Below are 22,912 nucleotides of genomic sequence, written 5' to 3' on the forward strand. Positions count from 1 at the left end.
AACCCAAGGAGTGGGTTGTGAGAATTTATAGCTCGTTGGTCAATTAGAAGCACAGTAAAACAACATAGGATTTGTGACTGGCATCTAAAATAGGGGTGGGGAAAGTAGACCTGGGGACTGAGCCCTCAATCTGTGATCTGGCACTGTTTCAAAGTAGACAGTATCAGAACTGAATTGGATTAGGGTATGCCTACAGACAGGGTGTTCATTGTCCAAGACAATGCTGTGGGTCAGCAGAGAGCCCAGAATTCCTTACTCTATCACACCTGGAGCAAGGGATCAAGGTTCAGTTTTGTGTGAGGAAACTGTTGGCTAATTGGCCCTCCCTTTGGAGGGAGGGATAAGCTGTGTCCCCTTAGTGAGCTCTTCCAAGAGGACATAGCTTATCCCTTCTTCTCTCCCAGGCTTCTCTGTCAAATGGGACACCTCTTGTGAATGGGAGTATATGGCTCACTCTTTGCATGGCTGCTGCTGACTGGGCCTTACCTATCCAAGTGAGGCTCTGGCTTCCCAGCTCCAGATACCTGTGCAGGGAGATGAGGCAGAGGCTTTCCAGGTAGGCCTTGTCATACTCTGCATAGCAGCGCTCCATCTCCCACCAGCGCTTGGTCCGCACAGCCACTGGCTCTGCTGACACCCAGCTCAGTGTCTCTAGGTCCAGAGACAGGTGGTCCTGTCCATTGAAGCCAAATTGCCAGAAGCTGCTGGACCTGCCATCTTCCTGGATCTCACAGCCAAACATGCGCTGAGCACTGTGTGTACCTGTATATGCAGGCCAAAAGGCCCTGGTTATTGAAGGCCACAAGGCCAGAGTCTAGAGAGCCAGGGAGAAGCCTGCCACCTATGGGCCCTCCAAATGGTGGGGTGGGCATTGGCATTTAAAAAAAAAAAAAAAAAAAAAAGCTACCCAGAGAATTCCCATGAGCAGCTAGGGTTATCCACATACCGCCACTCTGATTGTGGTAGCCCATCACTGTCCACATCTCCACCTGCTGCACCTTCTCCCAGGCCCTCTGTTTCTGGGTTTCTGTCTCCCAGTACTGGGCATCCACTAGTGCCATCCACGGGGCCTGAGGCTCAGCCTTCCCTCTGCAACTGTCATACCAGATGAAGGGCTGGTCGTCCACATAGCCCACAGCCAGAAACTTCTGGAGGCCTGGGCATGGCTCTGATAGGGTTAGGTAGTGGTAGTGAAGTGAATGGGTCCCTGTAGAAACACAAAAATGGTCTCAAGTTCACACACACAGCTGGGACCTGTATGAGGTTTGTAACAGGATGGAGTGAAGGGTAGAAACCTATCCAAAAAATATTCTGTCAGCAAGTTTAAAAACTGGGAATTTTAAGGGCAGCTTAGTAGTAGAGTGCTTGACTAGCCAGCATGAGGCCTGCAGTTAAATTCTCAGCAAAGCACATACATACATACTCACACCCCAAAAATGCAAAACTGGAAATTTCAGTTAAAAAAAGAAAGGATGGGGGAATGGAATGGGGAGTTATATTTAGTGGGTATAGAGTTTCAGATTAAGAAGATGAAAATATTCTAGAAATGGATGGTGACGATGGTTATCCAATAATGTGAATGTATTTAATGCCACATTAACTATATACCTAAAATTTTTGTTATGTATTTGATCACAATAAAAGGCATCCAAATAGCTTAAGCAATCGATCAATTAAACACTTAAAGTTCATGCATTAAAGCTCATGGGCTTTACTCCTAGAAAGTTCTCAGCATCTCATTCATGGTCTAGTTATTCAGATCTTACAGTCATCTCTGTAAGTAATGATCATCTCACAATTTAAAAGAATATGGTTTTTAAAATCTTGGTTGTTTGGAACCTTAATTTATTTAAACATTCTCCAGAGAAATTTGATCAAGTCCATCCATCATTCTTTTCTTGAGCCATCTTGCCAAGTTGGTGGTTTATTATTTTTTTAAACAGTGCTGGGGATTAAACCCTGGACATCTCTCATACTAGGCAGGGGCTCTACCAGTGAGCTACATCCCCAGCTCAAGTTGGTGGCATCTTGATCTCCACTCCCTGCTTTCTTCTTCTCCCACAGACATTGCTAGTCCATCTGTTCTGAAATTCAAATGCTGCCTCAAGGTTACTCTGTACCATGTCTCCAGAAGCCTCAATTCAACCATTCAGTGTTTCTAGAGATGAAATCTATTTAGCAGCCAGTCTTGACTCCAGCTATTAAAATAATGCTGTATCTTTTAAAAAAGTCACTGCACTGGGCTGAAGGTGTAGCTCAAGGGTAGAGCATATGCTTAGTAGGCATGAGGGTTCACCCAAAAAAGTAAAAGAAGAAAATTCACATTTTTTTTTCTCAGAAATATCCATGGCTCACTCCCTTACCTAATTAAGCAGAGTTTTTACTTGCATGTCACCTTCTCAGTGAGGGCTTTCTTGCCTACTCCATTGAATATTGAATACTTATCCTCCCATCTCTGTATTATTTTTTCTTCAGAGTACTACAATCCTATCTACAAAATGCACTTTGTTTATCTTGTTAATGGCCAGGCTCTCCCAGCAATCTCAGCTACTCAAGGACATTATAATCTCTTACTTTTTGTCAAGAACAGCACTGGGCACACAGTCAGTGACCATGTTTAAACAGTCATATGTGGAAGAAGTCAGACACATCTCCACTGTAGAGGTAGGCTGTTTACTACCTCTTTGTGATGTTCTGGCCACACCAAACTCCATCCAAGCCCTTTGAACATACTATTCCTTCTATCCCAAGAACTTTCCTCCCTCTCTTGCCTAAGTCAATTTCTTTTCATCCTTCTCTTTATAGCTCAAGTGTCCTTTTCCTTCAGGAAGCCCTCCTTACTGATTCCAGTCTGACAACCTTCAGAGGGGCCTTAACAGTGTCCTGTGCTCTCTGCTAAGATTGTGGCCTCTATGAGAGTGGGTGTTTGAGTAAACACTAGTCCTTACCTGAGAAGGCTCCTCCTCTGGGCAGTAAAATAAGCATGAACGAATGTGATAATGAAGGAAATGAACAGGGGAACTGCCTATTTCCCTGGTCTCCAATCTTTAGGTGAGGAACAAAGCAGAGTGACTTTGGTTGTAAAGTAAAACAGTGTACTCGTAAAACATCTGAAGAGCTTCAGCAATGAAGAGGTACTAAGCAACTCAGTGAGACCCTGTCTCTAAATAATACACAAAATAGAACTGGGGATATGACTCAATGGTCAAGTGCCCCTGAGTTTACTCCCCACTATCCCCCTCTCAAAAAAGAAAGAAATATCTGAAGAAATCCATCTGTTCAGTAAGCATGCAACCTATCCCATATACTCTTGCTTGAGGTGTGGGGTGGCACCCCATGGAGGTGTGTAGGCCCTCTAGCCTACAGCCACCAAGGAGACCCTGAATAATCTAATGTCCAAAACCTCTCTGTTGAGTCCTCCAAGTTCCTTCTTTGGGATTGGTAATCAGTATGTTTGGGGCATTTGTACCCCTGGGGTAAACCGTGGGTAATACATCTACTGTTTCCTCTTAAGTCATGCTTGGCTCATAGTCAGCACTTATTTTCTGCATTTGTTGAAGTGGGGGGAAAAGAAGGCATAAATGGAAGTGACAAAAATCACAAGTGCTAATTTTTGAATGATAGCTCGTGCCCTTGATAGAATGAAGAACCCCCACTGCTCTGCTTTTTATTCACTATCACAATCTTCACAATGAATTTAAGAGGTTGGTGTGATTGGCTTCATCTTACAGATGAGGTAACTGAGGCTGAGTTGTTATGATTCAGTTTCTCATGACTGCAGCTACTTTGATTCATAATCCATGATTGCTTTTCAGTAACTCTTGGTTTTCCTGAAGGAAGATAGATAGATAGAACCATTAAGAGTCCTATGTAGGGGTTTACAACCAGACTCTGGCTCCAGTGTTAGGGGACAAACAGATGAGGATGGTGGGAAAGTGAGATTAAGATAATAATTGTATAAAATGGAACCACTGTGCTGACCTTCACATACTTTCTTCACCCCACATGCTTTCTTTGCCAAAAAAGCAATTTATCTGCTGCCCTGCCAGCCTACATGGACAGGGTATGTCACAAAACTTCCTGTTATCTGCAAGAAAATGCAGGCAGGAAATAACATTGAGGAACTCAAAAAGGTACTTTGAAGGGAGAAAGATTTGTGACCCTTTTCACAGACCAGATTCTGGAAGATAAGGATAATTCCTCCTAATCACAAAACCTATAAAAAATGATTAAGAAAAAATCTAATTAGAACTGCTCAGCATGGACCAAGAGAACCTAGCATTGTCACGGCAATAAGTACTTGAAAGTCTGTTGTCACCCTGCTGTCAGTCAAAAGTCAAGAGGGGGACATGCGTAGAACTCTGGAAACTTCCCTGGGACCCCCCAAATAAAATTGGAATGCAGGAGAGACAAGTTGTCTCTCTCCTCTCTGAGAGGACCCATTTTCTCCCTTGAGAGTGTCCTCTTTCCCTTTCCTATCCCTTCAATAAACTCATTCTTGTTACTCTGAACAACATGTCTGAAAGCTTTTCTGACTTGATTGCAAGAATCTGGGTTTGGGGGGCGGGTCTTCACACTGCCTCAGTTTCCCAGATCGCCCCAGCTGTGTAATACAGGGGTGCATATAACTCTTTGATATTATCTTAAGACAAATCAGGTATGTTCCAGCCAAGATGAAGTTACCTTTGTTTTAACCCTTCTTGTCTCCCTTTTCTAACACAAATTGCTAGAATTCAAGTGGTCTTGCTGCCACTGCTTACAAAAAGACAGTACTAGAAAGAGGTGGGGTGGTGCCTGGATTCTCTCCCTAGATCTTGCTGCCTTTTTGTAAGCAGAGAAAAGAAGAAGTACCTCCTCAGAGCTGGAGAAACTTCATGGGGGTCAGAGAGGGGTCATGGTGGAGGGCTAGTTGAGTGAATGGTTGACATCAGCTTGGGTCAGCCTGAATGTGAAATTATAACAGACCAGTTCATTTTTTTAAAAGAATTATTTTCTCAAATTCCCTCAGGAATATGATTTAAAAGGCTATTTCTTCCTCCTTCCCTCCCAACCTACCCCTTCCCCTGATCTCTTCCAGATCTTTTTTTTAAATATATTTTTAGTTGTTATAGACCTTTATTTTTTTCATATGTGGTGCTGAGAATCAAACCCAGTACCTCACACATGCCAGGTAAATGCGCTACCGCTGAGCCACAGCCACAGCCCTCTTTTTTCAAATCTTTAATAACCTTTCTTTTTTACATATTATTCTAAATTCTATATACAGCCCTCAGGCTGGGGATATAGCTCAGTTGGTAGAGTGCTTGCCTTTCATGCACAAGGCCCTGGGTTCAATCCCCAGCAAGACACACACACACACACAAACACACACACACACACACAAATAGAGCCCTCTGTAATACCCTCTCCTCTTTGGAAAAGGAAATCCAGATGCTGGTCCCAGGAGGTTCCCTTTGGTGTGATGAAGAGGGAACAGAGGCTAAAAGACATGACACTCGTAGAAGTAGGCAACCTCTACCCAGCACAGGGATTTCTTGCCTTTTGTCCCATTGTATCTCCTTTTCTCCCCTCATAAATGCTGTTCCCATTTATTGATTATTGATTTTATTTCTTACACTTTAGGAGTCTTGTTAAGGAAGTCAGGGCCTAATCTGACACAATGAAGATTTGGGCCTACTTTTTCTTCTATTAGGCACAGGGTCTCTAGTCTAATTCCTAGGTCCTTGATCCACTTTGAGTTGAGTTTTGTGCAAGGTGAGAGATGGGGTTTAATTTCATTTTGCTGCATATGGATTTCCATTTTTCCCAGCAGCATTTGTTGAGGAGGTTATCTTTTCTCCAATGTATGTTTTTTGGCTCCTTTGTTCAGTATGAGATAACTGTATTTATGTGGGTTTGTCTCTATGTCTTCTATTCTGTACCATTGGTCTACACGTCTATTTTGGTGCCAATACCATGTCATTTGTTACTATAGCTTTGTAGTATAGTTTAAGTTCTGGTATTGTGATGCCTCCTGTTTCACTCTTCTTGCTAAAGATTGCTTTGGCTATTCTGGGTTTCTTTATTTTTCCAAATGAATTTCATGATTTTTTTTTTTTTTTATTTCTGTGAGAAATGACATTGGGGGGCTGGGATCATGGCTCAGTGGCAGAGCACTTGCCTCGCATGTGTGAGGCACTGGGTTTGATCCTCAGCACCACATATAAATAAATAAAAAATAAAGGTATATCAACAATTAAAAATATTTTTTTTAAAATAAATGACACTGGGATTTTAATTGGAATCTCATTGACTCTGTATAGTGCTTTGGGTAGTATGGCCATTTTGACAATATTGATTCTGACTATTCAAGAGCATGGAAGATCTTTCCATTTTCTAAGGTCTTCTTCAATTTCTTTCTTTAGTGTTCTGTAGTTTTCATTGTAGAGGTCTTTCACCTCTTTTGTTAAATTGATTCCCAGTTATTATTATTTTTTTTTTGAGGCTATTGTGAATGGGGTAGTTTTCCTAATTTCTCTTTCAGAGGATTCATCACTGATGTATAGAAATGCATTTGATTTATGGGTATTGATTTTATAACCTGCTACTTTGCTGAATTCACTTATTAATTCTAGAAGTTATCTGGTGGAATTTTTTGGATCCTCTAAGTATAGAATCATGTTGTTGGCAAATAATGATTGTTTGCGTTCTTCTTCTCCTATTAGTATCCCTTTAATTTCTTTCATCTTTCTAATTGCTCTGGCTACAGTTTCATGGACTATGTTGAATAGAAGTTGTGAAAGAGGGCAGCCCTGTGTTGTTCCAAATTTTATTCATTTAGAATGATGTTGGCCTGGGGCTTAGCATAGATAGCTTTTAAAATGTTGAGGTATGTTCCTACTATCCCTAGTTTTTTTAGTGTTTTGAACATGAAAGGGTGCTGTATTTTGTCAAATGCTTTCTCTGCATCAATTATATCATATGATTGTATCTTTAAATCTACTGATGTGATGAATTACCTTTATTGATTTCCATATGTTGAACCAAACTTGCATCCCTGGAATGAACTCTACTTGATCACGGTGCACTATTTTTTAAAATATTTTTTTGTATGCGATTTGCCAAAATTTTATTGAGACTTTTTGCATCTATGTTCATCAGGGATAGTGGTCTGAAATTTTATTTCCTTGATGTGTCTCTGTCTAGTTTTGGTATCACAATGATACTAGCCTCATAGAATGAGTTTGGAAGGGTCCTCTCCTTTTCTATTTCATGGAATAATTTGAGGAGTATTGGTGTTAATTCTTATTTGTAGGTCTTGTAAAACTTGGCTGAGAATCTATCTGGTCCCAGACTTTGCTTGATTGGTAGGCTTTTGGTAGCATCTTCTATTTCCTTGCTTTAAATTGATCTGTTTAAATTGTGTATGTCCTCATGATTCAGTTTTAATAATGGGGTGGATTCAAATTAAAAAGCTTCTTCTTAGCAAAAGAAACAATGAGGTGAAGAGAAAGCCTACATTTTGGGAGCAAAGTCAGTTAGGGCACTAATATCCAGGGTATGTAAAGAACTCAAAAAAATTAACAACAAAATAACAAAAATCTAATCAATAAATGGTCTAAGGATCTGAACAGATACTTCTCAGAGGAAGATATAGAATCGATCAACAAATATATGAAAAAATGTTCAATGTCTCTAGTAATTAGAGAAATGCAAATCAAAAATACTCAAAGATTTCATCTCACTCTAGTCAGAATGGCAGTTATCAAGAATACAAGCAACAGTAAGTGTTGATGAGGATGTGGGGGAAAAGGCACACTCACACATTGCTTGTCAGACTGCACATTGGTGCAACCAATCTGGAAAGCAGTATGGAGATTCCTTAGAAAACTTGGAATGGAACCACCATTTGACCCAGCTATCCCATTCCTTGTTCTATTCCCAAAGGACTTAAAAATAAATATACTATAGTGACGCAGCCACATTAACACTTATAGCAGCAGAATTTCCAATAACTAAACTGTGAAACCAACCTAGATGCCTTTTAATAGATGAATGGATAAAAAAAACTGTGGTATTTGTACACAATGGCATAATACTCAGCATTAAAAGAGAATAAAATTGTGGCATTTGCAGGTAAATGGATGGAGTTGGAGAATATTACGCTAAGTGAAATATGCCAATCTCATAAAACCAGGGGCCAAATGTTTTCTCTGATAAGTAAGTGCTAATTCATAATGGGTGGGGGGTGCATGGATGAGTGGAGGAGATTTGGATGAGGGAGGGGGGAGGAGGCATGGGGGTAGGAAAGATGGTGGAATGAGATGAACATCATTACCCTAAGTACCATGATTACAGAAATGGTGTGACTCTACTTCATATATAACCAGAGAAGTCAAAAATTCTACTCCACTGATCAGTTATACATGACAGCAGAAAGTTCTTCAATTCATTGTACACAAGTGGAGTAGAATTAATAAAATTAATCAAAAAATAAATAAATGCTGTTCCCTCAATGACCTCCCCACCTTTCCTTGGAGATTTGAGACAGAAAAGATCTCTATCTTCCTCAAGTCTGGCTTTGAATAAACATGTTTTCCTATCAACTTCTGCTTTCCTAACATTCTTTGAGCAGCATGCAGCAAAACTTTTGATTCTGGTAACAAAATGACTGGGGTCTATCTCATGGAGCTGTTTTAATAAAAAATACAGAGTTAGATCAGTGTCTCAGCCGGGCATGGTGGTGCACACCTATAATCCCAGTGGCTCAGGAGGCTGAGGCAGGAGCATTTGGAGTTCAAAGCCAGCCTCAGCAACTGCAAGGCAATAAGCAACTCAGTGAGACCCTGTCTATAAATAAAATACAAAAAAAATGGGCTGGGGATATGGCTCAGTGGTTGCGTGTCCCTGAGTTCAATCCTCCAGAACTGCCTCCCCTCCCCCCCCAGAAAAAAACCCAACAAACTTAGTGTGTCATGCACCTGGTGAACAGGCATATAGGCCTTGGTAGGAACCAAGGCTGGGGCTTTTGGTCTCCATGACCCATTTCTTCACTTTTTTTTTTTTTTTTTGCAGTGCTGGGGATTAAACCCAGGTTTCACACATGCTAGGCAAGTGCTCTATCACTGAGTTACTCACAGCCTCTGTTTTATTTTTTCTTCCTTGATGACCTAATCATATGCACACATGTTAAATTGTTTTTATTTTTGCTTTGTCCACTGCCCCCCCCCAAGATTTATTGAAAAAAAAAAAAACTGTATAAGTATTACAGTGTGATGTTTTGATATATATATGTATATATACATGTGTGTGTGTGTGTTGTGTGTGTGTGTGTGTGTGTATGTACACACACACATCATGGAACTGATTATCATAATCAAGCTAATTAACATACTCATATTTCTCATAGTTACCTTTAGTTTTTACTTTAAGATCTACTCTCTTAGCAAATTTCAAGTTTGCAATACAGTATTACTAACTGTAGTCATCATACTGTAAGTTTGATCTCCCATTCCTTGTTTCCTATCTACAGCAGCTCTGCCTCCCCTGGGTAGGCGGAAGAGCAAATGTCCTTGCTTTGCTGCTGGACCTCTCAAGCAGTGAGATGTCCATGCATTCTGTGTTTCCTGTTCTATAGTGTGGTAGGTTGAATAAAGACTCCCCTCCATGTTATCCCTGGAGGCTGTGATTATTACCTTATATGGTAACAGGTATTTTACAGGTGTGATTAATTTAAGGCTTTTGTGATAGGAGATTGCTGGCACTAAAGGAGAGAAATGCTGAGACTGAAACAGAGCAACTCCCTCTGTAAGATGTTTAACAATTGTTACCCCTCCCCACACACATCCCTAAAAGATCCCTAGATCTTTTAATGACCCATCTCTTTCACATGGTATTCTGAATTCTGAAGAGAGGCTTCTGGTAACGCCCTCTTCTCTCCTCAGTTCCTTAACTCAGGAATTGACTTAAAGGAAGAACTCTGTAAGAAAATAGAATGCAGAATGTGGCCCCAGGAGGTTGAATTTCCTCTTGATGTTCTGAGGAGGGAGAAAGTCAACAGAGCCAGAGAGGTGAAGCCAGATTTAAAGTTAGGTAGTCAGTGTAGTTAGATAAATCCAGGTCTAATACTGAGTGAAATCTAAAATGGAGGCCATGCTGGCAATGATTCCGGGAAACGCAGGAGAACTCATGGAATGTTAATGAAGTCCCGAAAAGGCCCTAGGCCAAAGTCCACCTCAAAGAAATGTTAATGAACAGCCCCCAGCAAAAAGGTGCTGACTCAGAAGTCCTTCCTGACCAGATTACTTCTTTGGCCCACCTGTGTCCCACCCCTCGGGCCTTCCCACCTACATTCCATCACTGAAAGAACTATAAAAAGGGGAGACAACATCCCTTCCAAGGAGTCCACCTCTTGGGTCCCCTTCTTCCTCTGGGAGAAGTCTTTTCTGCTGTCCTTTAATAAACTTCTAATTTCTACTCTGACCTTGCCTTGGCGTGCTTCTTTGGTGTTATTCTTCAACATTGGGGAAGCAAGAACTCGTCACCGGTCAACAGCAGTAACAGAGGTACAAAGGTACACTTTGAAGAGGAAGACTCCCACCTAGCATTGTGAATTTCCTGCCCACTGACTCAAAATACCCTCTTTTCTTCCACCTGGAGATGAAGATTTGAGATAAAAATATCTCTATCTTCTTCAGAGTTGCCCTTGAATAAACCTATTCTCTTCCTGTAATTTCTGTCTCCCCAAGTTTTCAGTGGAGCTGTAAGCAGCAAGGACCTTTAATTCCAATAACAGAACAAGGAATGAAACTTTAGAAGATGGAAGTCAAGGAATTGGATTCTCCCTTACAGCCTCCAGAGGGTGTGCAGCTCTGCTAACACCTTGATCTTGCCAGGGGGGAAACCCATTTTGGACTTCTGAACCCCTGAAATATAAGAGAATAAATGTATGTTGTTCTAAGCCACCAAGTTGTGATCATTGGTTTGGCAGCAATAGGAAATGAATACACATAATATTATATTAAAGCAACAGTATCTAGTGGATTTCAGGGTCAGTTCAAACTCAAGAGCTTTGATGCTGCCCTGAAGTCAGGGAGAGAGGACACATGGTCTGGGAGAGTACCTGCTCTGGAAGCTGTGGTGAGTCCAGGACCTCCAAGCCAACATAGAGACAGAGCCTAAGAAATACAGAGTAGGGGAGCCCGCAACCATGATGCTCCCACCCCTGAAGCAAAGAGGAGATAAGGAAGCTAATGTGCTTCCCCCCAGGTGTGGGAAAGGCAGGAAAGAGCAAATAATTCCAAGGTCAGGCCTGGTGAAAAAGGAAACAACACATGGTAGTTCCATTGTAGCAGGTACACAAATCTAGTCAGTCCCCAACCTACTTAATGGCTTTAAAATGGTGTGAAAGGGATGTGATTTCAGTAGAAATCACATATGGAGTTTTGAAATTTGATATTTTCCTCGGCTAGAGATTTGTGTTCAGTCATGTGATCAGAAGGGGAAATCACTGACACTACAATGCCTTGAGTTGCCAAGCTATGATGTTCAGTAGTTTAAGGCATTAAATGCATTTTTGACAATGTATTCTCAATTTACAATGGTTTTACTGGGATATAACCCTATTGTAATTCAGTGGCTGAGCACTTGCCTAACAAGTGCAAGGCTCTGGGATCTCCACAAAAAAAAATAAAAATAAGTAAATAAGAGAAGTCTTGCAATGTAATCTAAAAAAATTATTGACACATAATAACTATGCATAATAGAGAATTCATTGTTATATATTCATATTGAAAGAATTCCCCACGCAAAGACACTTCGCCAGGAGAATTCCAATTTTATTGCAAAAAGCTGTGTGCTTATATAGAACTAAGGGGGAGATGGTAGGGCTTAGATAAATGGCAGGCAACCCGTTTATTGGCAAGTTCTTCCAGATATCAGCTCCGGAGCCCAGGAATTAGTTCTCATTGGAGCTAAGGTTCCCCACCAGCAGGATTTGAAATTGGCGCCGGCGGGAGAGTTCACACGGGCGGGAATTTTTCACGCCACTGCAGAAAAGAAGAAGGTAGGAAGAACAGGTCCTTAGGCGCCATGTTGGGTTTTTTTCTCTGGGGTATGGCTGCCGTTTATACTTTTCCCAACACATATGTGCATATCATTGGTTCAATTTCAATTTCATTCCCTAGGACCTTCTCTTGTACTCCCCTCCTGTTGATCCTCTTCCTTTATCCTATTGAGCTCTCTTCTATTTTCATGAGACTTCTTTTTTCTCTCTAGCTTCCATTTATGAGAAAAAATAACACCTGACTTCCTGAGTCTGGCTTATTTCATTTAACAGGGTGATGCTCTCTAGTTCCATCTATTTTCCTAAAAATGACACAATTTTGTTCTTTTTTATTGCTGAGTAGAACTCCATTGTGTATATTTACTTCATTTGTTGATGGACACCTAGGCTGGTTCCATAGTTTGGCTATTGTCAACTATGTTGCTATAAACATAGGAATGTATTTATTGGTATATTATGCTGTCTTTATTTCTTCTGGATAAAATACAGGGTGATGATACAGCAAGGTCATATAGTGGCTCCAAATTCTAGTCTTTTGAAGAAACTCCATACTTATTTCCATAATGGCTGTACTAATGTATAATCCCATCAATATCATGTAAGTGAAGCCAGATTTAAAATTAGGCAGTCAGTGTAGTTAGGTAAATCAGGTCTAATATCCAGTGAAGTCTAAAATGGAGGCCATGTTGAGAATAAATTTCCGGAAGAGTTGAGCAACTCTTAAAATGTTAATGAAGTCCCAAGAAAAGCCCTAGGCCCAAAGTCCATCCCAAAGAAATGTTAATGAACAGCCCCAGCAGATTTGAAGATAGCGCATCCCAAAGAAGTGTTAATGAAGTACTTCCCGACCAGATTACTTCTTAGGCCCACCTATGTCCCACCCCTCGGGCCTTCCAACCTACATTCCATCACTGAAAGAACTATAAAAAGGGGAAACAACTGCACTTCCACAGATTCCACCTCTTGGGTCCCCTTCTTCCTCCTGGAGAAGTCTTTTCTGCTGTCCTTTAATAAACTTCTAATTTCTACTCTGACCTTGCCTCGTTGTGCTTCTCTGGTGTTATTCTTCAACACTGGGGAAGCAAGGACTCATCACCGGTCAACAGCGGTAACATAAGAGTTCTTTTTCTCTCCACATCCTCTCCAGCATTTATTATTATTTCTATTCTTGATAAATTGCCATTTTGACCAAGGTGAGATAAAATCTCAGTGTAGTTTTGATTTGCATTTCTCTGATTGCTAGGGATGTTGACCTTGTTTTTATATGTATTTGTTAGTCATCTATAATTTTTCTTTTGAGAAATGTCTGTTTAGTTCATCTGCCCATTGATGCCTCAGTTTCTTCTGGGTCAACAGTTCTCCAGTGCCCCTTCCTGGTCACTGGCCCTTGTGGCAAACTCTCTAACAAGTGGAAGTTCCATGCCCATTAATCACAGTCTCCCTTTTCCCTCAATGTGTTGGGAATGGAGGTGTCCAACCCCTTCTCCACTGCTCTCTGGAGACTTTACATCTATCCCACTTCCCCATGATTCATTTGGCACTGCCACTCTCTAGCTGTGTAGCCTCAAGTATTTAAAGGTTTAGGCCTTGTTTTTTCATCCTTAAGTGGGAGGAATTAAACAATCTGCTCTACAGCTCTATAAACACCGAGATAATGATTATAAGAAATGAATAAGGGTATGGAGGAGGGGCTCTGCAGACATCACTAATCCTAGTCTTCTTAGGGAGAGGCAGGTATGGGAAGTGGAGTGCTGGAGGGAGGAAAGCTGCTTGAGCAAGGAGCCAACCCACTGGAGGCTAGGATCCAGCCCATGGTACCTTTCAGAAGCTTTAGTCTCTGTGTCCCCTATCCGAAAGAACCTCCCTCACAAATGCAGCCTCCCCCACCAATGTACTTTTCTGCAATCTGGAGGATCCTGGCTTCTGTAATCCTACCCTTTCTTCAGTGGGCAGGCAGGGGGTGCTTACCTCCAGGCCATGTTTTTTCTTCAAACTTCAAGCTGGACAGTTCTGCCATCACCACCTTTGCTAAGGAAGCTGGGCCATCCGCTATCACTGGCAGCCCCCATGGACTCTCTGCAAGGAGGGAGTGGGGGAAATGTCAAAGCCTAAATATCCTACATTAATATTCTTAATTTTTGGGAGAGATGGTATGAGATGATAGCAAGAGATATGTCCCAAGGAAGGCGGGAAATTGGGGCCTTGCCACAGCAAAGACTGGAAACTTCATCTCATGTAGTTGCAAAGCTAACAGGCCTGAGTTCTGGGCTTCTGTGCAAGACATTGTTCTTGTGTTTTATAAGCACAGTAGTCCCCATCCCCACCTTATCTTTGAGGGATACATTCCAAGGCCCCCAGTGGATGCATGAAACTGTAGATAGTACTGAACCCTATATATACTATATGTTTCCTCATATATATCTACCTATAAGCTTGAATTTATAAATTAGGCACAGTAAGAGACTAACAATAACTAAAAGTAAATAGGACAATTAAATATTGTACTGATGCCATTGTAGCAGGAGTCTACTTCATACTTTGAACATAACCCTTGCTACTCTGCCACTGCCACTTATTTGAAAACTTTCTCTTCTCCCTCTCCCACTCCCTAGCCTTAGGGAAAACAAAATTACCCTTCTTCCCTTCCTAGGCTAAGTTATCTGTCCTTGAGCAAACACAAACCACAGGAATGAAATAATTAGATTTAAGGGATGGCATCAAGTGAATTACCACCCCTGATAAGGCACATCTGGAATGTAGCTTTTGAACTGCCTATTTAAAAGCCCTCTATTCCCCTCTTTGATGGTCAGATTAATAGCCTCTGGGACAGGAGTCCCTGTTTTTCTCCTTTGCTAGGAAAGAACTATAACTTCTTTTTTTTCAAAACCTTGTCTTCATGATTGGATTGACATTGAGAACAAGGACAGAGCTTTTGGTAACACCATGACAGTCAATCTGATAACTGTAATGGGTGGGTGGCATATATATCATAGATACATTGGACAAAGAGATGATTACTGTCCTGGGCAGAAAAAAACTAAGATTTCACTCTCACTCAGAATATTTAACAATTAAAAACTTATGGTGTATTTCTGTAATCTTCCATGTGATACTTTTGAACTGTAGTTGACCATAGATAACTAAAGCCATGGAAAGCAAAACCACATATAAAGGGGAACTACCTTATTGATTCATGGCATTTGCAGTGCAATCCAATGAAGTAACTCTGATATTTCCTAATTAAAGAAGAGTGAAGCTAGGGACCAGAGTCAGTCTGCTAGAGTCCATATCCTAATTAGTTATGTGATTGTTCAGCCTTCGGTAGCCAGTTAACCTCTGAGCCTCAGTGTCTCCATCTCACCATGGGAATAATAGCCAAATACTTGTCACAGGGTGAGGCTCACAACTTCCCCGATGCTGTACTCATGATATCTGCTCCCTTAATGAGACTGTCCACTCTGTGGATGTCCCCCATGTCACTTCCTCACTCCCTACCTCCTGAAGAAAAAAAGCCTGGTCTTTCTGATCTGGCATCTGAGTCCCTAATGGGAACCTCGGCCACTTCCTTCCCATCTCCCTTCCACACTTGGACACAGGCTGGTTTTAGATCTTTGCTCTTTTTCTCCTTCTTGATTTGGGACAGCTTAGTCCACCAATCAGACTGGCATCACCTGAGTGTGCATCCCAGGTAGGGACCATAGAGAGAGGAATCCTGGATCTCTGGGGCTTTGTTAACTTGAAATCTTAAGTTTAGGAGCCTCAGCTTGGATGGGAAAAGATAACCTTTTGTTTTCACTAACCTCTAGTCAAAATTTAGTGTTTCCTCTCATGATGAATGGAGACAAAGCACAGTAGGATGAGTAGAACCTGTGCATTGTCTTGGGTAGAAACCAGAGTGCTTTTGAATCAATAACAGTTACTGTATACATCTAGAAATATGCTTCACCCTCTCACTGCTTCCAAATGGTGGAAATTGCTAATTTAATGCATTATTTAATGTGTTTACTTAGAGGAATATGCATTACTTATCGCACTTTTACCTTTTTAATTAAAAATTATCTTATTAACTAAAATACTAAATAGCTTTATTGCAACGTAATTGGGTTCCTTCGAAATCCTGTGTATTTCACGTTACATATTGAACGCGAAAACGCAAAAACGTTCCCAGAGAAAAGTTCCACCTTTCAGAAACGGGTAGAAACTCCGACTCCATAAACTAGTGCTGCCACCTAGCGTCTGCACTGGACCTCTCTTTAGTCATCTGCAAACTGAGACAAGTTGGCCCTCCTAATCCGAGGGTTCTGCTTCCTGGGATTTGACCAACGAACCACAGATGGAAACTATTTGGGGAAAAAAAATCGCATCTATACTAAATATGTATATACATAAATTTTCAATTTCTAAACAATAAAGCATAACTGCGTAACATGATATCATTATGTTAGGTGTTATTGGTAATCAGGAGATAATTTAAAGTATAAATCAGATTATACGCAAATACTATCTTATTTTATTTAAGGGACCTGAGCATCCATGGATTTTGGTATTGGGCGTCCTGACACTTTCTCCTCAAAATATCGAGGGATGACTGTATGTTCTAAGAGAGAAATGGCTTCCTGTAGGTAAAGTACTTAGGACAGATCCTGGCATAAAGGACACCAGCTAGGACTTCTCTTAGGCCTGTGGTATCTGTGCAGTTGAGGTGGGTATGCCTTGTGGTGCGGTAGGGAACTCAGGAAGTGGTCATGCCTGCGCGCTGGGTCGGCCAGCTCTGCGCACAAAACTGAAACTAGGAAAGAATGGAAATTCTAGACCAGGTCAGAAAAACCCCTGATGTTCTTTCTCATTCTCCAGCCCCGCCAGGGAAAGCAAAGGAGGGCTATTTCCGGACAGGGGCCCTGGAAGCCCCTCCACTCTGGACCGCCCCTTGCTTCAGGCGGGTGGCAGGGAAAGTGCTGGCTGCCCTCACATCCAAGCTCGCTACCTCCCAACAAAGCTTCCCCAGGGTCTTCCAGGAGCACCCGGCCCCGTGGAAGCCCTTGCTGCGTTGTCTGGGAGGGGCCTACGGAAGTTATGCCCCGGGCTAGGTCACACTTCTGTGGGGTCACCGTCAGCACCTATTCTACGCTCCTCCTCGGCCTCCCGCGGCCCCACCCGCAGGGCTGTTCTGGGCTAGCGAAGCCAGAGTGGGAGGCGTCAAACAGGAGTCGGGTCCAGCCCTGGGCTGCTTGCCTCCTCTCGGATTGCGGATGGGCTCTCCAAGTCATCATTACCCCAAACCCGGGTGGAAAACATGGGGTCCCCCTGAGCCCCCCTCCTCTCCCTCAACTGTCTCGATCTTGATCTCTCACCTGCTGTGCGCTCTGGCACCAGCTCAGACAGCAGCAGCAGCAGCAGCGACGGCGCCACCCCGACTTGTGCGTTCCTGGGACTTCGCTGGCCTTTGGCCTCCAGCTTCGCGCACTCCGCTGGAAGGGGGGTCCTGGCGGAATGCGTCCTAAGACCTTGGGGCACCAGGCCTAGTAGGCGAACTACAGCTGACGTCCCAATGCGGAACCTGCCCCAGGCGAAATAAGCGGAAGCATTGAAGCTCAGCACTCGGAGGGCGGAACCCTACAGTCTGGCATCTCAGGGCTTGAGTTTCAGCGCAGCAGCGCCCCCTTGCGTTTCAGCAGCCAATCCCGCAGCTTGTTGACTGCCAGGAGCTGGCCAGCAATGGTCGAATAGGGGAGAATGCCCGCCGGGCTTGTCCCAGCGGACAGTCCCGAGGTTCTTCCATTCTGCTTTTCTCTCCGTTGGCCCTTGGGAATAGAATCCCAAGTGAAACAAGAAACCAATAGTATTGATACTTGAGAAATAAAGCTTACATGCTTCACTACCTTTTGAAATGAGATCCAGCCATTTAAAAAGTAGTGAGGCGGCTGAGCATGGTGGCGCTTACCTGTAATCCCAGCCACTCAGGGAGGCCAAGACAGGAGGATTGGGAGTTCAGAGCCAGCCTCAGCAAAATCAAGGTGCTAAGCAAATCAGTGAGACCCTGTCTCTAAATAAATACAAAATAGGGCTGGGGGTGTGGTTCAGTGGTCTAGTGCCCCTGAGTTCAATCCCTGGGTACCCCCGCCCCCTCCCCAAAAAAAAGTGAGGGGGATTAGTGTCTGTGATTGTCATGTGACTCAAAAACATTTGTGGTTTCCTTTGGGGCCCAAGACACTGGTTCTGCTAATTCTGCTTAGCAGAAGGAAACACTTTCAGCTACAGGTTAGTGAAAATAAAGTTTATTTTCCTCATCTAGATTCACAGACCCTCCTGAATTTTGACCAGGGGCCCCCAAATTCAGGAAAGAGTTTTCAGCTGGGTGGATTTTTGAAAATTGTTGGGGACAACTTTAGTGGTCCGGATGAGGGGGGGACAGGGTTCCTCACTTTGAGGGTGGGGCCCAGAAGACCAAAAGGCCAGGCTCTGCTCTTTCTGGGAGGCCATCATGCACAAGGTGTTCGGTGAGCCTTCACCAGAAAGGAGACCCACTGTGATGATCAAGTCCAGAACACATTTAAGCCGTATTAATGGTAGATTGGCTTTGTGAGAGAGGAAGAAAAAGATCTGTGAGGTCAGTCGCACCCAGCACTTCTTATAAAGGACTTTATGAGAGGTCTGGGCACCCACCCAGGCATCTTGCTTGTGCACTCTTGCATCTCCATGGATAGATGTTCCCTCTGAAGCTGCCACTAGGCCCTCTGTGTTTTGTCTGGTTTCAGTCTTAGCTAAGAGACACTTCTCTAGGGCTTCTGTTTCAGGGACTTGGTCAACTCTCCCTCATTCTGGCTGTACTTTCACCACTGTGCTTCTATCCAAATATCTAGGGTAGTTCTCCTTCAAGTGTTTTCCGTGGGAAACTGAAAGCTGAATCCACCTGTAGGTGCCTCTAAGACTCTCAGATCCCAAGTTGTGGACATCTTACCTATCCCGGCTGAGGACCCCAGGAACTTGGGCAGAACCTTTAGCCTGCTGTTAGCAGGATGGGGAGGCTCCTCATCAAAATAGAATTAATTGTCTCATAGCTAAAACAGTAAAAACAAGTTGGTTAATAAGACAGTCAACTGCTGGGCCAGGCGGTATATCTCTGTAATCCCAGTGATTTGGGATGCTGAGGTAGGAGGACTGTGTGTTCAAAGCCAGCCTCAGCAACTTAATGAGGCCTTAGCAAGACCCTTCTCAAAATATAAAAGCCTGGGGATGTGGCTCAGTTTTTGAGTACTCCTGGGTTCAATCCCCATTACCAAAAAAAAAAAAAGTCAACAATTCTGAAATCAGTAATGTTAGTACCAGCAACATTAATTACTTCTACTTGAACACTGGGCAAAGCTTCCTGCTGGCCAGGACTTCCACAGACTTCTGTAGTATATGCAGAGAGAACACAGCAGAAATCTAGACTCTCATTGAGGGGATCTCATTGTGCTTTGAAGACAGTTTCTTTGACCAAAGCTGAAGCTGACTAATATAGGATTTTGGGAATCATATATATATATATATATATATATATATATATATATATATAGGTTCGTGTGTGTGTGTGTGTGTGTGTGTGTTTGTGTGGAGAGGGTTGAAACTGGGAATTGAACCCAGGACATTGGGCATCCTAGGCAAGTTCTGTACCACTGAGTCATGCCCCCAGACCTTTTTATTTTTAAATTTTGAGACAGAGTCTCACTAAAACAAAAGCTAACAAAAACATGGTCATGGCAACATCATGCTTGAGAAATATGTTTTATGGCACAAACCTGTCTCCTGTATAACAAATGGAATAGCTGGGACCTAGCAACTCTGTGGGATAGATAGACTTTCAGAGCTGGCAGGCCTTTAAGGAAGGGCCGGCTCCACACTAAAGGGCAAGTCAGTACACCTGTTCCTTCTTCACCATGTGGGCAAAGAGGAGTCATCCACTGTCCCTGCCTCTGCCTATAGTGTGATCTCTAAACACTTGTGTCTGGAGCTGGGCATGTTTCTCCTACCCTGCCACAGTCTGGCTGGGCACCAATCACGAGCCACTGAAGCAGGAACAAACTTTATTTCTGAACTCCACCAGCACACTCCATACACGCTCCCTGGGAACTCCCCAAACGCCACCCACGTGGCTCCTCCAGGAACCACCAACAAGAAATCCCGCCTCCGGCACTTCCCCAACCAATGGGAACTCTCCGGGAATCCCCACGAGAACTCCAAATTAGTGAGAACTCCATAGTAGCAGACCGAGGTGGACAGCAGGAGTCTAATATACACAGCTTAACATAACCATTATCATCTAAATGGCTTGCTGGCGTCACCTCTCAACCACTCCGTTCTGGCAAAAATGCCATGCGTCATTCGGACTCCACTATGGCTCTCAGCACTACCCAGCAGAGAGGATGGAGGAAATGGACGGGACAAGAGGACTCAGAACCTGTGAGCAGGCAGTCCCAAATGTCTCCAGTCCAGAAAAATCATCATTTGACTCTAAAGGGTGACTCTGCGTCTCAAGGAACCTCTATATGTGACAAAGCTTATCAGTCCTTATAAGCTACTCCTGTGGTGAAGCCCATGCCCGCTCTCCTTAATGCTAGGGAGAGGATTGGGGGGTAGAAGGTGAGATGAGGAAAAGAGAGAGAGGAGGAGCTGTTTCCAGTTTCTCTTGGGAGAAAGCTCACTGGTCAGAAAGGTCCTGCTGACTGTTGTCACAGACCATCTTCTCTAGGAGGTCATTCCCTGCCAACAGGACACTTCTTTTCCCTCTTGTGTGAAACCTGTCTTCTTATATATTTCAAAACTCCTCAGTCAACAAGAGGATGAGGAGGATGAGAAGGACATGGGCTCTAAAGCCAACCAGTAGTTGAACAATGTCATTCTGAGGTGGTTTCTTCCAGGTAGGAGGAACAAGCCAGTTTTCCCATCCCCAGGACCAACTCCTTAGCCTCAGAAGCCCTAGAGGTACCCACTGGGGTAGAATCAGGCACACAGCTGGGTACATGGCTAAGCTTGTGGAATAATAGGGGGGCCCCAGTATTGTGGAGACTTTTCCAATTAGCCCAGGAAGGCGCTCCCCTAACCACACTCTGCGTCTCAAGGAACCCCTATATGTGACAAAGCTTATCAGTCCTTATAAGCTTCTTGCCTGAGGCCATTGTGAAGGTCTCATTCAGTTTTGTTATTCTACTTGGCAGGTGTATCTCAGCTCCTCCAGGACACCTCCAACATCCCATTTCTGCAAGGTGCTGTCTCCTACATGTTCACATCCTTCACCAAGGGCTCTTTGTAGCAAAGCCAGATCACAGAGAAGTCCCTAGTAGAAATCCATAAGCCCAGAACTTCAGTGTGGTCTCCCTGTGGGTTGCTCACAGGTTGGTTTACCCACATGGAGGAGAGTGCAGGGTGAGGGGTGCTGGATTTTCTTGAAGAGGGTCTTCTCCCACACTTTCTCTGCATTCATGGGGTACAAAAGTGGGTGGGCAGGACTTCTCACTCACCTCTTTTCTAGCCTTGGCTGGGCCTGTGATCCCCTTCCAGTATGAGAAGTCTCTTTCCCTGTCCCTGTGATCTTCCTGGTTTCTGGAGGCAAACTTTTAGCAGGGAATAATTACTTGCATACCTGGAGGTTTCTGCTATGAGGGCTGTGAATGCAGAGCACCTGAGCACTCGATCAGCACTCCCACCAGCCAGCTGGAGCCCCAACCTTCTCTGTGAGATGGGAGCACCCCAATTTTCTCTCAGGTTTTAGGTGGATGCTCCGAGGGCTGGATGAAGGTGTTTGGTTATTCACAAAGAACTATTCAGTTGCTGATAAAAACAATTCCTCTACACATATGATCTTTGAATTTCTAGAAATTTACTATTCACAGCTATAAATTATAACCTACCAGGACTTTGGTAAAGAAAACATTAAAAAAGGAAAGAAAGGAGGGATGATTAGCTAGTATGACACATATAATGTGAGAGTCTGGCATAATGCAGGGTACACAGCAGGTGCTCAATAAATGTTTGGAGCTGTTATTTAGAAATCTGAGGTCAACACTCAAGTTAAGGCTGCTGTCTGCCAACTGCCTCCAACATCATGAAGGGAGACGGAGGTTGAAAAGTACACCATATTTTTGCCTGTACAAAGAGAACAGCCAAGAAAGTGTTTATCTGGAAATATCCAGTCTGTAAGTGAGATGATGGAGATTCATTTGCATTTCCAGGGCATTTTCTGGTAGTGCTGCTCAACCTGCTCACCAATCCACCAAGTTCTGGTCATGAATAGCTTGTCCTGACCATATCCTCAATTTAGAAGACACAAACAAAAGACAGACTCCCATGGCCCCCGATTCTCTCACTCACACTCATGCACATATGCTCATATGAATATGCACATGTTTGCATGCACATGTGCATAGACACACAGGAGGGCAGGAGATGCCCCTTGCCAATTTCCCTCCTTCCTTTTGCAGAGCACTCAAGAGAGCCCTGCTCCCTGTTACATGCATTGATCATAATAAAAAGAAAGTCACTTTACCTATGAACAGTTTTTCACACCTTACCAAATACTCATGACTTCATTCAGTTTCTGTACAAGTGTTAGAGGTTCATGCAGTTTATCAATATTTTCCAAGTGAAAGGATGGGGGTACAGGTGGATGTTGCTGGATAGGGAAGCAAATCTCAAGTTACATGTGCTCTTGCTCAAATTCCACCCTGCCCATCCTCCTCTGTTCCATAACCCCCCACAGTTCCTACTTAATTAGTATAGTCCCCTTGTGTATTAATGGGTGCTTTCCTTCTGGGTTTTCTTTCTTTCTTTCTTTCTTCTTTTTTTTTTCTATGTGTGTGCTGAAGATTGAACTCAGGTCCTCACACATGCTAG

General features: G+C 43.2%; 1 protein-coding gene across 1 annotated transcript in view; it reads right to left on the reverse strand.

The window, feature by feature from the left end:
• Positions 1–21,503, reverse strand: part of LOC124075500 (H-2 class I histocompatibility antigen, Q10 alpha chain) — a 29,911-nt gene extending 8,408 nt beyond the window's left edge. The window contains exons 1-5 of the mRNA XM_046418944.2: positions 21,429–21,503; positions 17,395–17,656; positions 14,012–14,119; positions 947–1,207; positions 487–762 (exon numbers count right to left, since the gene is read on the reverse strand). Of these exons, the coding sequence (XP_046274900.1) occupies positions 487–762; positions 947–1,207; positions 14,012–14,119; positions 17,395–17,656; positions 21,429–21,503 (982 nt within the window). The remainder of the gene's footprint in view (positions 1–486; positions 763–946; positions 1,208–14,011; positions 14,120–17,394; positions 17,657–21,428) is intronic.
• Between the last annotated feature and the right edge of the window lie 1,409 nt (positions 21,504–22,912).

This window comes from Marmota monax, unplaced genomic scaffold (genome assembly GCF_021218885.2).
Source record: "Marmota monax isolate L192 unplaced genomic scaffold, Marmota_monax_Labrador192_F-V1.1 WCK01_AAM20220418_F8-fsc01613, whole genome shotgun sequence".
Taxonomy (NCBI): Eukaryota; Metazoa; Chordata; class Mammalia; order Rodentia; family Sciuridae; genus Marmota; species Marmota monax.